This window comes from Xenopus tropicalis, chromosome 5 (assembly GCF_000004195.4).
Source record: "Xenopus tropicalis strain Nigerian chromosome 5, UCB_Xtro_10.0, whole genome shotgun sequence".
Taxonomy (NCBI): Eukaryota; Metazoa; Chordata; class Amphibia; order Anura; family Pipidae; genus Xenopus; species Xenopus tropicalis.
This window is the reverse complement of record NC_030681.2, coordinates 134,641,960-134,661,141: the sequence shown is the minus strand read 5'-3', so window position 1 is coordinate 134,661,141 and position 19,182 is coordinate 134,641,960. Positions and strand designations below refer to the sequence as shown.

Below are 19,182 nucleotides of genomic sequence, written 5' to 3'. Positions count from 1 at the left end.
GGGTCTAGTGGGAAGTTTAGACCCGCCAGTTTATTGATGGCCTTAAAAACTTCCTGCCAAAAAGGACTAAGAAGACTACATGACCACCATATGTGTAGGGGAGAGCCCACTTCGGAGTGGGTTTAATTAATGTTTAATTGATTTTTTAGTAGACTTAAGGTATGAAGATCCAAATTACGGAAGGACCCCTTATCCGAAATACTCTTGGTCCCAAGCATTCTGGATAATGGGTCCTATACCTGTACTTAAAAGAGAAGATAAGTCACAATTGCTGGGGGCATGCCAAAAGGTAGGCACCCCCAGTGTATTCTCTTTCCTGATTCACTTTCCCCAGGCCAGGGCTCCTGTTTGCTGAAAACCGGACTGGCCCGGGGTTCTTCCAGCAAACATTATGAAACCTTTGGAATCCTTTGGAACGTAAATAAAAATACTGCTTTTTCACTCTACTGTATATGCATCAGCCTTGGGATTTGGAAGAATGAAGAAGCAGGAAGAAGAAGATTAATCCATAGTGCCTGCAGTTTTCTGCTAACAGGAGCACTTGCCCAAGGTATTAAGTGAATTCAGCCACTAGGGGATGCCTAACTTAGAATCTAAAGAGAGTGCGGATACCTGAGTATGTAACAGAATGGGTTGGAATATATTGTCAAACATGAATGCCACGTCTAGACTGATTAGTAAGGAGAAAAATGAAATTCACTGGTGGTAAATGCAGTTTAAATGTAGTGAGCAAAAATGAATGGTAATCAGAAAATGGTAAGAAAGGTGAAAGACAGACCAGTACTTGAAAAGGTAAGTATTAAGAGAGTTATTTTTGTAGAGCTGGTATAATGGGCATGTTTAAAGTCTGAAGGGAATATCCTATTGGAGGATGAAAGATTTGAAGAGATTGCACAAAAGACCATGTAGAGAAAGAAGGAAAACTATGTTGACTATTTTCTCTACCTTCACATTCCTTGGCTTTAACCTGTAATCTATCAGATCCAACTACATGAAGTTGCACAATTAAGGGGCTATTCAAGCCATCTTTTTCCTCCACTCTGGACAGGATAATTTAATTTTTTCCTGTAGTCTAGTGCTTGAGTTCTGAACTTCCACAAGAGAGTGGGTTCTTGCCCTTGCACTTATCTTGTAACTGCTGATCTTCTAGGTCTCACATCTGGCCCGTTTCTTCAATTTGTTGTTGCCTGCCACCTGTCCTGACCACTTGCCTGTTTTTGACTTACTAGCTGTCTGCACCTTCTCATACATCTACCATGATCTTTGGGCTGTTAAGGGACTTCCTTCTCCACCTGGCTATACTGTTATACAATTGTTATTGTTAGAATACAGTTAGAATAAGCTTTCTCTTGGTCTTCTTCCATCTCCCAACCTATAACCTCAAAGTTATCCATCATACAGGTTCCTCCCAGCCAGTTAAATACATTAGATCCTGACAATGTCTATGTGGGTTTTACCAACATTGCCCTCCTCAAAAATGTATTTTGCCACAAATAAAATATTTATATGATGTTTGAAAAATAGCAATGCGCTTGGATAGTAACAGAAGGTATACAATAATGTCATGTTTCATTGTATTTCTTACACTGTGGTAATGGTATATGAGAGCATAATCTTTTTAGAATGTCACTGTTTATTATTGGGTCCTGCCTAGCAGCTTTCTATTGTGTGTTTAATAATGGAAGCTCTATGGGTGCATACACAGACCGTGTAGAGCTTGTAAAGTGTAAGAGGCTCTTTAGTGGTGGCCTTCAAGGTTTTCTATAAAAACACAGTGTAAATGCTTAGAGTGGTACTTAAACTTTAAGAGTGGCCTTTAGACAGAAAGTCTTTAACGGCATAGGATGCAAGCTAGAAATGAAACATACAGTATATCATAATAAATTTTCAATTTTTGACAGATATAGCCAGCAAAATGCAGTAAATGGAATATTCCCAAATTGGGTCTCTTCCAAAGCTTATAAACCTTTGATAAGTCATCCAGCCATTGTCTTTGTAAAGTTCCCTTTACAGGTATACCTTTAATCTCTTCTAAACCCTTAATAAGTCACACAGTCTTTGCCTCTGTAAAGTTCCCTTTTTACCTCTTTTATTTGTTTCTTATGTCCCTTCTATCATGATATCCTACTTTGCTTGCTGTTTTTGCAAAATTCCCCTACAGGTGGCACCTTATTAAAACAACTGACAGCTATAAATGTTCTTTCCTTTTAGGATTTTGGCTCAGAAATGCTTGTGTGTGCATTTTCAGACCTAAAATTAGCTTTCTTTATAGCATGAGATGGATGGAGGAATGGTTTTGGAAGAAATCACCTGAGATATCTAAGTTAAAATCCTAACTACACTAATTACAATAGGATATGCCCTAATTGTCACAGTGCTTCCTCTCGCGGTCACTTTCTGGCCAGTCTCCGGGCATTTTTATTGGAACTGTAGAACACAATGGGACTGGGTCCATAGTTGACCCAGACAAGTTTTTCCAATGTTCTCATTGGCACTTGAATGACAAAAAGTTGACCATCTAGCCCAACTTTCCACAAGACTAATTCATTGAATTCACTAATTCCATATCATGAACTGCAGTCTCCTGGTAGCCTTTTACAAACTAGGAATTAAACATAGAGTACATGGTATTAACTTTTTTTCTTTTGACAGCCAGTAAGAATGCAGAAAATGTATCTATATGAATATAAATATGCTTGTATTAATTCTCTTCAAAAGCTTATAAAAGTCATCCAGTCATTGCCTCTGTGCTTAGATTGTGTTCCCTTTACATTTACCCCTAATATTTGCTTTTTTTTTTTTAACTTTTCTTGTATTTGTGCCTTGTGACCAATCTCTGGGCTGCAAGTGGGGCTGGAACCATAGTTGACCCAGACCAAAAAGTTGCTCATCTAGTCCAAACCTCAACAAGACTAATGAACTAAATGCACTGTTTTTATATTATACATATTATGTGTCTTGGTAGATTTTTACTTTGGGATCTATTGTTTTACTGGCTCCCAAAGTAAGAGGGAACTTGATTAATCAAAGCTTTGTTTCAAAAAGTTTTCCAGACATTTTGAAGGAGAAGGAGAGCCATTCTCTGGATTTGTTAATAACTATCCATGTGTCGGTTGATGTTTCTTTTATCATTGACTTCTGCTGCTTCTGCAGTACAGGAATGGAATCTGTTGTGCAAAAGGGGTCTCTCTGTAAAGCACTATACCCTAAAGCCACTAAAATAATCAAACATTAAAAAACTAAAACAGAATTAAGGATTATTTGCATCTTCTAAAAACAGTCCATTGTATTGCAAGTTCAATTATTATTTATATGGTAGACAGTAGGTTGTACTTTTTTGTTTATCTAGGAGGGCATTGCAATTAAGTCCATCTACATTCCATCTACAGAAAGTCAATAATGTAGCTCGTGCTTGTTGGTCTTGCATATTCCCTAAATATGAAAAATGTAATGGAAAAAAAAATGTTGTGCCTTGTCGCATTGTGATGAGCTGAACTCACCATTGCTGTCTTCTACCTATTCATTCGGAATCATGATACTGTTTTACTTGAGATTTGTGTCTTCAGGACAATCAGCAAGGAAGCTCCCTCTCATATAAATACATTTAATATTGAAGAAGAATAACTTAAGCCCACATCTTACTAAATATTTACCGAACAAATATACTTTGCTTCAATAAATAGTATATCCATTTCTGTTGAGATTCAGTGACTTTCAGTATAGCATCATCACCTTTTAGGTTTTAGTCCACAGTCCTTGGTGACAAGAAAAAATACTGTGATACGTTTAATGTGGCTGAAGGCATATTGCAATGCACTTTACAGTTTAAAGAATGAAACACATTATGTTGGAAGTCTCCAAATGGAATAGTAAGCAGATTTTCCTTCTCTATATTATCTAAAGCTGCTTTCGAAAAGGAAGAGATACATGAATGTGAACTCTGAAGAACCGAGAACTGCTTTTAAATTCATATTATCCCTAGAATGAAATTCTTGCTGGTTGTAAAATATGTTATACTTGGCATATGACATTCCTGTTTAGTTCTGCATGCCCAACTGATGCTTGCTTTTAAAGATTACTTGATAGATCTGTCTGTTTGTGTATCCCTAGTAGTGCAAGTCACTCACCTTGTGTTACATTTGAAATAGGCAATCAGTATTGCCAAGCAACACAGGCCAACAAGCTTTTATTTTGGGTTTTTTTGTTGTATTGTGGCAATAATTTTTATATTATTTTATAAAACTGAGATGAAATAATAATAAGTGTATAAAAACATTTGTAAAACAAAAGTGTATACGTATTTTATAACTGGGGGAAAAGAATTGGATCTTTAAAAGCTATTGGCCGGCTAATATTAAATAAAGATCCCAACAAATATGGCCTTTTAGGAGAAACCTGTGTGGATCAGACTTTTATAAAAGTGACCGATAAAGAAAAGAATATGGTATAGTAAAAAATCTGATCTTTAATTAATATTCACCAGATATTTATTTATTTATTGATCCAAATCAGCACATTAAAAAACAGAAGTTTTAAATTCATAAAAGAGCTCATTAAAAAAAGTCCAAAAGTCCCATGGATCTTATAAGATTTCAAAACTTGTGTCTCAACCCTTTCTCCTTGTAGATTGTAAGCTCTTTTGGGCAGGGCTCTCTTCACCTCTTGTATCGGTTACTGATTACTTTATATGTTACTCTGTATGTCCAATGTATGTAACCCACTTATTGTACAGCGCTGCGGGATATGTTGGTGCTTTATAAATAAATTTTAATAGTAATAATAACTTTAAAGCCAAATGGATGGTCTCTATCTATATACAGTATGTATGGATTTAAAATGCTCTTACTGCAATGCACAAAAGTCCAAACAACAAAGCATTTTACACCTGGTAGGCTGAGGTGGAATATGCCAGAGAGTTATCATATCGATGGTACAGACAGCATTTATCTTACAACCGGTATCCGGACACTTATGGGTAAGGTGTTATATCTGGGGCGTCCCCCTCCACACTCCCTATCCCAAAGACCCAGCTACAGTATGGATATAATGGCTCACAACTACTCCATTCTTGCTAGCTAATACAATGACATACAACATATTGTAGTTGCAGATGGTTATGTCCAAAGATGCTCTAAAATATTCAGGCAATACAACTGAATAAATGTCTGTCTAGCCTCTACCTGCACACTTCTATGTTCCCATCACATATATAACCCAGCATTAGCAAATAGTACAATAGTATGTAATTTGTGTACAGTGAAAGGTAGAAAATAGATTGGCAAGGAGCACATATGAGTTCAGATAAGTGTGTTAGGGTGCATTAAGGCTCAAAAGAAAGAGATTGTTATTTATTCACAGGTTAATATGTATGACAGTACATTGTTAAACATCCTGATATACTTTACATATGTATTCTGTTATTTTGTATATACTAATGTACAATGTATTACAATTCTATATTATTAATATATCCAATATCAAATCTCAGATCAGTTTGCTTTATAAGTAATGCGAGCCCCAAGATTGTCAAGCACACTTGTAGCAGTTATTTCATCAATGGAACAATTTTCTGGTATACAGGGTGCCTTCATGGTATGACCCCTGGCATTTTTTTCTTTAGATTTATGTAATTTCTCATTTGGCAATTTTGTGTAATTTAGAAATGTATCCATATAGAAAGTAAAATGAAAATAGTGAGAGGACATCGGTCTTTATTAGTGGTCAGAACATCAAGATCTTAAAATGAACCATAAATGGTGGTTGTGCCTTGGTTTGACTGGAACTGAGTGGTCCTTTTGTATGCCTTTGGATAGCTCAGATGTGGGGATATAGATTTGCTACAAAATTCCTGATATATTTGGTGCAAGAAAAAAAATAACAAGAAAAAAATGCCCATTGACTATAATGCATTTGTCGAGATTTCAGCATTTCACACATTTTTGCAAATTTTGGCAAAGGGAAACAGAGCAGTTTCGCTCATCACTCAGTGTTTAGATGTAATAACGTGGGCTTTTCAGAAACATAAATGAAACATATAGGGAAACATGTGTGAAACTTGGGATGTAGCGTGTCCTACCACATTCCTAGAAATATTTATGGGAATATTACTGATTCATAATCATGGCCATCAGATTAACTTTTCCCCTTCACTATACAATATATACTAAAGATTCAGTTTGAAATATTTTATTTGCAGTATTTTTCCCTCAGTGTCACTAAAAAAGTACAATTTGGTGACAAAAAAAGACATGGGCAAAAAAAAAGTTGCGCGCCAAACGCGTTTTGCGGAATTTTGCGGAGTTTCACTAATTTTACGGCGCAGCGAAATGTGGCAGATTCGCTCATCACTATCTATCATGAAAGTAAAATGTTAAATTGTGGGAAAAAGCACATTTGTAGCTTTTGATTCAGAGCCCCATAAACCCTGCTAGTTCTCCCTAACAATATATATAGCAGATCCTCCTATTTATTTATGTCTTGAAGAGATGTCCTGTAAATCAAGGAAGATTTGAGGCCTACCTGATGTTTAAAAAAAAAAAAGAAACCTGTGTAGTTCAGGGAGCAGAGAATGGCAGGAAAAATGATATATAGGTCACTTACTGTCTAGTATTTTATTGCTAGAATATGTCATTTTCAAGTAAGTTTCCCCTCTAAAAAATATGTTTTTTCACATTTCTCTTTTCATATTGCATATGTATCACAAAATGTTAAATTATGTTGTATTTTTATATGATGAAGCCCATCTGAAAAACTCAAAAACTTGAAAACTTGCTTATTTATAAAATAAAAAAAACCTTCCCCAAGCTTTGCAGTAAGTTCCCTGTATCTGAGTTATTTTTTGGGAGTGTTTGGGACTTTTCAGTTGGGCAGTGCAAATGATGTGAAGGGGAGAACTGTCACTGTGACTGACTGGGTAGGGGCAAAACTGCAAAACATTTGGGAGAGTTAGTGGAAATAACAAGTCTCTTTCTAATTTTCTTCTGCTTTGCCCAAATGTTAACCTTTTCTTACCATTTGATTCAAAACAAAAGGGACAAAAACCAGTGGCTGGCATCCTATCATTATAATGCTTCACTGTAGGGCTGGTGTTATATATTCTCTATTCTCTTATATATTCTCTCCATTTTTATTGATTGACTGAAAATTGCTTGCCTATCGGAACTTTTCCCAGACTTGTAGTCATAGCTCCCTTTTTTGTGGAGATATGCTCTCTAAGAAACCAAGTTCCATGGCCTGTATAAAATCCCTCAGCTTGTAGTGTCAGGCCTTTATATTGTCAGTAACCTTTATTTATTACATGACGAATTCTTTCATCAATTCCGGTGCTTCAAGGTCTTCTTATTTACCAGTAGCATCATTAGATGGTGATTATTTTAAAAAGTTGATGATTGGGTGCCTCGGGGTCTGTAGTTGGCCCACTCCTGTTCTCCCTGTTCATGCTCTCTTTAGGAGAACTTATTTCTTTATTTGGCCTTAAATGTCCCATATATGCAGATATCATCCAAATATGTATATCTAGACACCCCATAATTAACCTCTGACACTCGGGCCCAGATCTCTAATTGCCTTCTAGTGATTGCCTCCTGGATGAACAAATGCCACCTCAAGCTAAATCCAACTGAAACAAAACTCATGGTCTTCTCACCCAAACCTGGCCTCCCATTTTGTTTTACTATTGATGGCATGACCATTAATTCTTTCAACTTACAAACTGCCTGGGGGGTTAACTTGAACCAGTCACTTTGCGTCTCTAACCATAGTAATTTTGCTGCCAAAACCTGCAGTGTTTTCTTATGTAATATTGCCAAGATATGCCCCTTTCTTTCACAATTAACAGCTAAAACACTAATCCATGCCCTTATCCTATCCTGTTCAGACTACTGTAAACTCCGACTAACCAGTCTCCCAGATGCCCACCTCTCTCCCCTGTATCACTCTTAAAACCTGCAGATAGAATCCTCCTTTAAGAACATGGCACTTCATAATATAGTAATATTTATACTTATTTATTACTATGCGTGTTACTTATTTACTATTTATAATTATGCTTATCCTCCCTGTTTGCACTTTTCTACTCTGTAAAATTGCACAGCGCTGCGTATCCATGTAGCGATTTTAGGAGAATGTTGGTTGAATCAAATACTAGAAACATTAGTAGCAACTTATCTATCCACATTCATAAATATGTCCAATCTGCATTAAACATTATTTTAGACAATGTTGAAATGTGAGGGAAATCAGTCATACAATCGATGGAGCATTGGAAATAAAAATAATGCTGATATTTTGCACATGCAGCATTTACAGATACTTAAGTTCAGCTGTTGAGATCTTTGGACCTATTTGGGATCCTATGTAATATATTGACACGTGTGCCTAGAAATGTTCTACTGTATCATAGATATATCATTCCATTACATTTTATAGGGCTCACTCTGTACAATTAAGAACCAGTGCTTACCAACAAGGTACATTTCGTGAAAATAATAAGATAATGTCTGTTTCATTCTCTATTAAATATGCTCCATAACAGTCAAGAACAACCTGCTGCCATCTAGTTATTGCTTTACAACTCCCAAGATCCCCTGACAGCAAACTTGAAGATCTTATTGGCAAACCATACTTCCTAACATGTTATTAAAATATACTCTATACTTATCCTGGCACACTAACAGCAGAAAATGTTAAAAAATATTACTGTACTTTGGAGGAGGTGTATTACCATGTACATTGTGTTTATCTCTTACTTGTAAGGTACCAGAAGGTCTTAAATAATAACAAACATGCATTAAACCATTAATTATTAATAAAGAAATAATAGGAATATATAATACCACAGAAGGTGTTAAAATCAGAAGTAAATAGCTTGCTCAATGATTCCCTTTCATTATTGTAGTACTCTTGGCAGCAACCTAGGTGGACCCTTTGGAAACACATTCATTCTACGCTGAGCCCTTGTCATTGAGATTTCTGCACTGCTGCTTACTGTATTATAACTCATTGGTGGAGCTTAAAGCTCTCAGTTACACATAGGTCTGCTCAAGGACTCTAGCCTTGACACAAGCTAATCCTTTTTCCTGGGCCCTCCTAGACCATACTCTACTTAAATCAATATGGTGGGAAACCAAAGAGTTTGATCCTCCCTAAAGAATCCATTTGGTTGCTTTGTACATGACTTCAACCTCCAGGGAAGTATTTACAGCAATGCAAGAGGTATTGAAGACAGAAAAATAAGCAGCTCTATTTTACAACATATCACAGTGGGGCGAAGGTCTGGCAGGGGGACAGGCAAGGGTTAACTGGAGATAAAATAAATATTTCACTAGCTATCTATGTAACCTTTGCATCAGAACTAGGCACTGATATTAATGACGTGTGATAGTCCTATATAATTTTTGTTATTGGAGAGGATTCCTTGAAGGTATCAAGGTTACCCAGGAGTCAGACATTTTTAAAGCAAAGTGACTGACATGGGGTAGGAGGGGGTGGAATCCAAAGGGAAGGGCCGAAGGTGAAAGAAGAAAGGAAATAGGTCTGAAGGCTTTTTATCCTTCTAATATTCAATTGCATTTCATTAATGGACTTTTTATCTATAGGCTACAAAAAAAAAAGGCTCATTGTGCATCTCTTACAGTTTCATTTGCATTTTCGCGGCACATTAAAATATGAAATATGTAATTTGAGTAATTTTTAAGCTCGTCAAGGAAATGGTGTTCTGAAAGTAAGAGAGAATAAAAGGCTGTGTGCGAGTCTGCAGCAGACAGTGCATTGGTAGGCTGTGCATGCAGGATAAAACCATTCACTGCCTGCTAATCTATTCCCAGATGGAGGTGGAATCAGACGAGAAGCGCCATCGCACACGCTCCAAAGGTGTTCGAGGTACGTTTCCTGCTTCACTAAATCACTCAAGGCCTCCTCTCAGCAATGACCTTCATCCTGCGCTTTCTCTCTCCACAATTCATCCCGACCCTTGCTTTTACATAACTGTTCAGGCAATGTTCTCTAGCTGAGGGGATACTTATGATAGATGATACATTTTAATATATTTTCTGTCTTCACAGTGCCAGTGGAACCAGCAATACAAGAGCTGTTCAGGTTAGTACTCCGAATGCAAAATATATTCCCATTAGCAATTTTGAAAATTCAGGTTCAATAGATAAAAGTGCATTTTCAGTTTAATGGAAGATTTTTAACCACTATAGGAATGGCTTACCTATGGTACTCTGATTAATTGGAAATAGCAGTGACCAGAGTGCACTATTAACCAGTAGCACTTAACTAGCAGACCTGCAACTTCATTGTCTGGTCACTAATTGTTACATATGAAGTCACAATACCAAATGGGATCTTCCAAACTCATTTAAAACATCACGGTGCTAGCACCTATTCACAGACATTGGCAACCAAACCAAATCAGTCCACTCAATACTTGAAACTAAGGATAATTTAATCCCATTTAATGAGGCAGAGAACTGAACATACACTCTCTCTATCAGATGTCATATTAGTCAAAACCTGACACTAAATACAAGACCCTTGTTCCCCTACCTAAGGGATCCCCAACCTTTTTTTACTTGTGAGCCTTTCTCATACGTAAAAAGTGTTGGTGAGCCACAAAAGCATGAAAAAAGTTCTTTGGGGATGCCAACTGTGATTGGCTATTTGGGAGCCCCATGTGGACTGCTGGCATGCAGGAGGCTCTGCTTGGACTAAAACTGCGACTCTGTACTTCCAAAACTTGCCTCTAAGTAAGAAATTAAAAAAATGGGCAACATCAAAGGGGATGGTGAGCAACATGTTGCTCCTAGGCAACAGGTTGGGGATCACCACCCTGCATGATGGTTCTCTGCAACCAGCACAATGAAAAAGCAGTTCAGATGGAGCAAATCTAGATATTTGGTCCAGATGGCTCACCCTATATCAGCTGGTCACTATATTTAAATAAAGCATTATCACACATTTTTCCGTCTAAATGAATGCTGGAACACTTTATGTTATGATGCACCGTGTGTACTATGAGTCACATGATGTCAAAACAAAGTCTGATTCGTCTGTAGGAGCATTTCTGCATCTGCTGCTTGAAATATCAGAACTGATGCAAAATGTTCTTTTTCCCCTATGTTTTGATTGATTTCAACTGAAATGCATTTTAGTAGAGCAGCATTTCAACTAGAAAGCAAAGACAGCCTCCTCCAGATGAAGTGCAAAGCAGTCACTACAAATTCAAAAACAAATTCTCTTGTGCCATGGATGTTTGTTGCATTGTTATGAACTGTGAATTGTTCCTATTTAATTTAGTTCTTATTTAGTACAGGTAAACAATGAATTTCTACCAAAAAAAGCTTTGGTGGTGTTTCCTACATATACAGAATTACCACCAAAAGGATTTATTGGGAGATGCCTTTAATTGTAGTATCTTGCACGTTGTCTTGAATTGAATGCTACCTCCAGCTTGATGTATATTTATTATTTATTATTTTTCTTCCTCAGCTGTCCCACTCCTGGCTGTGACGGCAGTGGCCATGTTAGTGGTAAATATGCAAGACATAGAAGGTAAATTTAAACTCCCTTTTTGGATGTTTTGTTAATATATTTTTTGTGCTGTCTTACCAAACCTCTATTGTATGGATCTAAATAAAATACTGTAAGTGCCAAATAAATCTTCTTATATAGCATGTATGTTGGTACAAGTGCTTTCAAGTTTGTGCACTCAAGTTATGACACTAGTATCGACAATTTATAGTACAGCTACATTTTTGGACACTAAAAAAAACCCCCTCACACTGCGTCAACAATGCACACAGAAAACACAATAACTACATAAAAGGCTTTCAAATTAATTCATGGAATATTGATATAGGGATGGATCAGATTGCTTCCAAATACATCCCTGCTTGATTCTTCCATAGCATAACAGCATTATCATACACAAGAGCCTTGAATAAACAGTGCTTAGTGCTGTATTCAGTTATAATAGTATCACATGACTCATTGAAACTTGTGTATTATAAAAATAATGGACCTCCTGCAGTAAAATATAAGGATAAGTAGCCTGTGAGTCCCAATACCTGAGTTAAAGAACACAGACTTCGACCACATGCCTTCATATGGTAATGGAACTCCTCAGTGACTGCTAATATCTTTATATTTTACAGTAGGGGTACATTATTCTCCATATATTTGGTATGAACTAAGAACTCTTCTTAGTTTTTCATGTAATACACCTAAGAACTCAAGGCACAATTCATGAAGAGATCTCCCACCTTAGGAGAAAAAATACACTAAACTGAAGGAATTTCTATTTTATTTATACTGATGTACTTAAATGTGAAAAGACCACTAACACAAAAAAAGGCATTTTAAAGGTATCTGTTTGTCCAGCATGTGCAAATACAGTATTTATTGGCAGCACTATTACTTTTATATGAGAAGCTTTTTATTCTGTAGTTGTTTAAAGAACCATTAATGACATTGGGACCTCTTATAACCATGGGTCTTAAACACCTTGTATGCTACCTACTATGAAAATATGGGGCCTACAGCCCTGTTGGAGCTCTAATAGAACAACAACAACAACAACAACAAACATTTGTAAATCGCTTTTCTCCCGTGGGACTCAAAGTGCATAAGCTTGTCTCAGATAAGTTATGTGGACATAAATGCCAGGCCAATAGAAGCCAAAATCGCTAAAGAAAAGTTTATTAGTTACAAGGGTACAATAAGGAGTGTTGATACAGTGTAGCCCCAAAGATGCTTAAATACTTACTTAGCCAAAGACAGTACATTTCAGGTAGGTGCTCCAGACTACAGTTGAAAAGGAATTCCATGTTGAGGGTTAGTGATTAATGTTGGCAACCTCATTCATATTTCCCTAACTCAAACATCTTCCTTCCTAAATCCCCCACATCTGCTTCTTTCTTTGTAGCTGTAACCTTACTCGCATGCAACTTAGTTTGGTGCCCATCAGTAGGGACATCTCGCGCCTGCGTGTAGTGACCATTTCAAATGCTCGTGCCTGGATCAACGCTCAGAGGGTGCAGATGGGATGGGAATCTGCGGTGTCACCCTAGTTACGGACAATTCAAGTCTTCTGGACAGGACTAAAAGCATCTACCAGCATTTCCAAAAGTATTAATAATGCCTATTATATTAGGAAATAGTGGACTGCCAGATAGGAAGGACATTCCGGAGAGAGTTTAGTTCACCCTTAAAGCTTTCTCCATCCATGTTATATAGTTTATATATCTACCAGCAGTCAGAAAGTGAGAGGTTAAATATCCTTTCATACTAGATCAGCACTACATACAAACAAAGCAGAATATGACTGTAAGTGCTTTTCTGATGGCAAGACTGTAATAACCAGGGAGGACATTGGACATTTCCTTTAGTAATCAATGGTCTGTGACTGGACTTGAATATATGGTGATTTATTGGTTGTCAGGGCTGAAGTGCTGCACCGACAGAAATTCAGAAAATATATATAGGGTTGACCAAGGCCTGATCAAGCACTCCATAAAATTCTTTGTATGACCTTATTATTTGTCTTTAGTCATTTGAATAACTGACCCAACATGTTGCTCGCCAACCCCTTGGATGTTGCTCTCAGTGGCCTCAAAGCATGTGCCCATATTTAAATTTCTGACTTTGGAGGCATAAAGACCATGTGTACTTTCAGAGTCTCTTGTAGGCTGCCAGTCCATATAGGGGATACCAAATAGCCAATAATAGCCTGGGAACTTTTTTATGCTTGTGTTGCTCCCCATCTCTTTTTACATTTGATTGTGGCTCACAGGTAACAAAGGTTGGGGATCCCCTGCATTATAGGAAAGTTTTAGTTATCGTGGTTTTCATTGAAAATGAATATAAACATGCCATACATGAAATCAACCTAAAGCTTACCTTCTCATCTGTGTCTTTGAAACAAAATAGGCAGCCTTTGAGCCAACCTGTATGTATGTATGTATGTATGTATAACTTTATTTATAAAGCGCCACAAGGGTACGCAGCGCTGTACAATCTTACAGAATACAAAATTACACACAGGGCAATATAAGCTTTAGAATGTTGGCAATTCAGATGCCAGTGGGCAACACCTATAGGAATAGCAACAAATGTCTATCAGCTTTTTCTTTATATGTTTCCTGTAATTCTGCAGTGTGCATTATGGAACCGCTGCTTATTTTAATCTGTAATTTTGGTAAAACTATAGAATTGTTAGTTCTGCGATCCCCTTTTCTCCATCATGGTCTGGCCACCTTAAGCACAGTTTTCTACTATAATTAATAATAGGTGTATTATATTTCCTTACATGTGTTAAAATTGGCATCTATAAGTCCCACTATTTGGGATTCAGTCGAATCCTGAATCCTTTGTGAAATATTCGGCCGAATACCGAACCAAAGGGAACCACATGCGCAGTGCATGGTAAAACAGTTCAACTTCCATTAAATAAAAATGATTTTAATGATTTGGCTTCTGTTCCGACAAGCACTTGTATTATGCCAAATCCTGTTGAAAAGGTTGAATCTAAATCCAGGATTTGGTACATGCTATACCCTATCAAGAATACCGGTTATTCTTAGGGATTTTTCAACACCAACACTTATATTGATGTTGGCACTTTATGGTTATCCTTTAGCTGAAGTCAAAAACACACTAATCATCTTACAATAGATTCCATTATACCTGTACATTGAATGTCTGGTCTTGTATAATATGCTATATATATAGAACAGTAACTGCTTCTATATAGGGAATATGGTGTATAAGTTCTCTCTGTTGAACTGTGAATGGGCAAATTGGTAACTCGACTGTTCCACATTTTGGAGTTGAAGAGTCATTGCAATTCGAATAGAAAACCGTTGAACTGATAAAAAAAGAGAAAATGACAAATATAAAATAACAGTAAGAAGGGGTCCATAAACTCAGTATTGGGGGTGTCAAACAAGCATTTTACCAGCAGGAGGCAGTGTTACAGACAAGGAATAACCTGTAGGCTTATTTTTTGAGTATAGTTAGCATTATTTCTTAAGGCCCTTTGCACTTAGAATCCACTAGTCCCCAGACTCCTGATGACTATGATAAAGTAAGCTGTGTTAGTATTAGCGTTCACCTCTACCTCTCGCTCTAAATGAGTTGATCTCCGATTAAAAGGAACAAACAAGTAGAAAACCGGTCTTGATGAGAAGCAAACAAAACTCATCGCACACAATAAGCTCCAAGGACTTTGTTAATAATGTAAATAGTATTTTAATTGGCTGATTCACAGCGTAGGTGCAAACACAACCAAGACTGCACAATAACTAAGGTCAAAAAGATTTTGAAAGTTTGTGAAATTCCTACCTCCTCACCGGCAGCTGTTTTAACTGCATTAATATTGTAAAAGGCACTGTAAGTTTGTTAGACCTTAAATTGGACTTCTAGAGTTAGCTTCAAGCGATTATTATCTTTTATTATTGAGTGCTAGGAAACTTTGCTAGGCCTCATGTTCCAGTTGCAAATTACTAAAACAAGATTAGTCAGTAATAACAGGATTATAATGTGCCTACCAAATGGGCTTAAAGATTTCAGGGGGGCTGAAATATATGAGAATACAGGTATTCTGGCACATTGTGTGCATCACAGGTCTTCATTTATCCACTGATATCTTTATATTCCCTCGGTCTTCTGGAACAGTGATACAGTTTGTAGAGGCAGGAATTGTTGCCTTTTTTTCGTTTATGAAACATTTTATTTTCTTATGAAAATATATATCATAAAGAGAGAAGAGATCCTATTGAAACACTTGATCTTCAACCCCCGCATGTATGTGTGTCTATTTACACACACACACACACAGATTTGTGTATACATATGTATGTAGCTCATTATTCATATCCACTGATGTTACATTACCCACCAGATATATTACATTTAGGGGCCGATTTAGTAATCCATGAATGGATTGAAAGCGTCCAAATGTGTTTTTTTCACAATGATCGCAATTTTGCGATTTTTTTTCATTGCCGTCGCGACTTTTTTGTAAATTGTCGCAACTTTTTCGTAGCCGTCGCGAAAAAATTGGAAAACTTTGCCAGCCGTTTACTAGTGCTCAATACGAAAAAGTCGTAACGGCTACGAAAAATACGCGACAATTCGCGCAAGTCATAACGGCTACGAAAAATACGCGACAATTCACGAAAAAGTCGTGACGGCGACGAAAAAATCGCAAAAAATACGAAAAAGTCGCAAAATGTTTGTTTCCAATCCGATTTTTTCCCATTTGGGATTCGGATTCGTGGATTAGTAAATCAGCCCCATACAATTATCTACAGTAAAGTTAGCAAATTGAAATGTTAGTTCTTTAGGACAGGAATGTTCTTCCAGGTATTTCTAGAATTTCCAGTGCTTAACAATTGAATTTATTTATATTTATTTTCAATCCCCAACTTGCATCTCTTTCTCTGTAAGGTGCTAGGTACCTGTATATAAAGTAACAAATTCATGTATCAAACTCAATTCAGTTGATTCTAAATTGCAAATTAATAAATATTTCTTTGTCTATAACGTTGAAGTTGGATTCCCCCCATATTTACTCGTCCTGTTATCTTGAATTTTCATGCTGAAAGAATACAACTAAGGAGGAGATTTATCAATGGTTGAGTTTGATTTTTTTTTCACGATTTGGGTTTATTTGTGCTAAAAAAATGAAAGTTGAGTTACGGTTCAAAAACTCAAATGTCTGATATTTATTTAGGGCATCAACATGAAAACTGGAATAAAAATTTGCTGTCTAAAAGCTTGCAAGTTTCTATCAAAGTAAATAGGAGTTTTCTAGGCAAAGTCAAGCCATATTTTCAATTCAAGTTTTTGAGTTTTGTAAAATTCGAGGTATTGAAGTTTTTTTAATTGCACACATTTACTACATTAATAAATCAGCGAGCATTCGATATGTGAGTTTATTCGATATTGAAAAACCAACTTGAATTCACAAACTGGAAAATTAATAAATAAGCCCATACGTATATCCAGGTTTCACTTTAGGAGTCAGTGAACTAAAGGGACTTAGTGGTCTTTTTTAATGCCAAATCTTTTACTTTTGCGCCATATCTATTTTCAAATCTCGTTAGAGGGAGAGTCCCCTCCACCAATGCCCAAATCCGAGTGAAATGATGTGCAGGGTCAATAAATAAATATGAAAACTAGAAACAAAAGTGAAAGCAAAGTAACTCTCATTAGTGACACCTCCTCATAAGTTTTTAAATTAGTAAAATTGATATTGTTTTAATGTACATTTCACTCATGTAGGGAAGAATGAGGAGGTGCTATTTATTAGGGTTACTTTTCTTCCTTTTTTGAGTCTAGTTTTTACCATATTTACATTCCACAATTCATGAAACAGGATTTTCAAATTAAACTATTTTTGGATTCAGCCGAACCAGATTCGGGCTGAATATTAGAATAAGGAAGGGTTAAAGAGAACTACGCACACAGTGCGCAGCGAAAAATGTTCCACTTCTGTATTTATGCGACAAAAAGTCACGTGATTTTAAGGATTCGGTTCGGCAAGGAACGTGGATTAAGCTGAATCCGAATCCTGCTGAAAAAGGCAGAATCTTGGCATCCCTAGATAAAACTAACCCCTAGTAGTCAACCATACAGATGATTTGGCCACTGAGTTGGGTTAATAAAGATTTGCAGATTTGTCATTTGTCAGTGCTAATAACATATAGAAATTAGGGAGATATGGCCATGTACCAACCAACATTAATTGACATATTTGAACTTGATAAAAATAAAGAGAATGGCATCATTTGCGAACAAAGGGGTGTTTAGAGCTCCATAGACTTAGGGCTTGAATTCAGTCCTGCAAAAAGTGCCAGGATTCATAAAAATCCGTAAATGAATAACTACAGAGCATCCCTAAAAAATATGTGATATTCGGCAATTCGCTTCCTTTTGCATTATAAAAAGCAACTAGGGAATAAATATCAGCATGAATGTTATAAACAGCTGCCAAAGATAGACAAAGAGAAAAATAATCCACAATTTGTTTTACCTAAACATTGGGTTTCGCATTAAAAAAATGTAGTAGGTTGGTGGCGCTACTGATATTTGTTCCCATTTAACAAGCTATTGGTTGCTTTGTATGTAAATCTGTATGTTCAGTGTATGCTCCCATTTATTGCATAACGCTGCAGAATATGTTGGTGCTTTATAAATACAGCTTAATATTATTATTGTTATTATTAGTAGTAGTGATGAGCGAATCTGTCCTGTTTAAATTTGCCAAAAAATTTGCGAAGCAAAAGGAAAATTCACAAAACGCATTTGTCGCAAGATTTTTTTGTCGTACGCATCTTTATTTTGTCGTCCGCGTCTTTTTTTGACGCGACTGCCCCCATTTTGATTTGTTTTTTATTTGACGCGTGACTAATTTTTCCGCTGCGAATCAATGCCTGCCGAAAAAATTTGCTCATCACTAAGTAGTAGTAGTTGTATTATTCAGTTATTGTGCCTGTTACCTGGAGAGCTTGGAAACAAAGGTTTTCCAGATAAGGGATCTTTCCATAATTTGGAACACCATATTTTAAGCCTGCTAGACTTTACCATACCATTGTTTTACCATTGTCCCACTCTCTTGCTCCAATGCTCAGTAGGTGCTGTGTATATACGTCACTGTGTATTTGTATAATCCTGTTCAAGAAAGTTCAAGAAATCATTTTGACTTGGGCAGCCCTTTTCCCTATCACTCACTATCATGTAATGGCGAATGGTGGAAGGAAGGAAATTGGTTTGGCAGTTGTATCTTAGACAAGGCAATGAGACAATTACAGTGGCAATGAATCTGAGCATTGTACAAAAAATGGGGGGCATATTGACATTTTCATTGTGTTTTATGGGTACAAAGGACCAACATTTATAGGTTTTCTAAACTTGTAAAGAACTAATAATAGTCATAGATTGGTAAAGTCTAGTGCTGAATACCTGTTAGGCTCGTGGGGTGAATTATTAAAAAGTGCGGTCTAGGGATTTATAGCTTTCGAAATTATCCAGTAATATGGTCCCTGTTTACAACAATTATTTTGTATAGTAAGGGACTTTTATCAATTATCAAATTTGAATTTTTGTCATAATTTTTCTCACATGAGTTTTGCACTAAAACTTGTGAATTTTAATTAGTGCTTCCAAAACGTCCAATAC

At 36.5% G+C, this 19,182-nt stretch overlaps 1 protein-coding gene across 11 annotated transcripts in view; it reads left to right on the top strand.

Annotated features, from left to right (window-relative positions):
- myt1l (myelin transcription factor 1 like) overlaps positions 1-19,182 on the top strand; it is a 303,857-nt gene that overhangs the window by 180,015 nt on the left and 104,660 nt on the right. For 10 of the 11 annotated variants that reach the window (XM_031902860.1, XM_031902856.1, XM_031902861.1 and 7 more), the window contains exons 5-7: positions 9,825-9,879; positions 10,062-10,095; positions 11,491-11,553. The exons of the other annotated variant lie outside the window; for it this stretch is intronic. In XM_031902860.1, the coding sequence (XP_031758720.1) occupies positions 9,825-9,879; positions 10,062-10,095; positions 11,491-11,553 (152 nt within the window). The remainder of the gene's footprint in view (positions 1-9,824; positions 9,880-10,061; positions 10,096-11,490; positions 11,554-19,182) is intronic. 11 annotated transcript variants of the gene reach the window in all.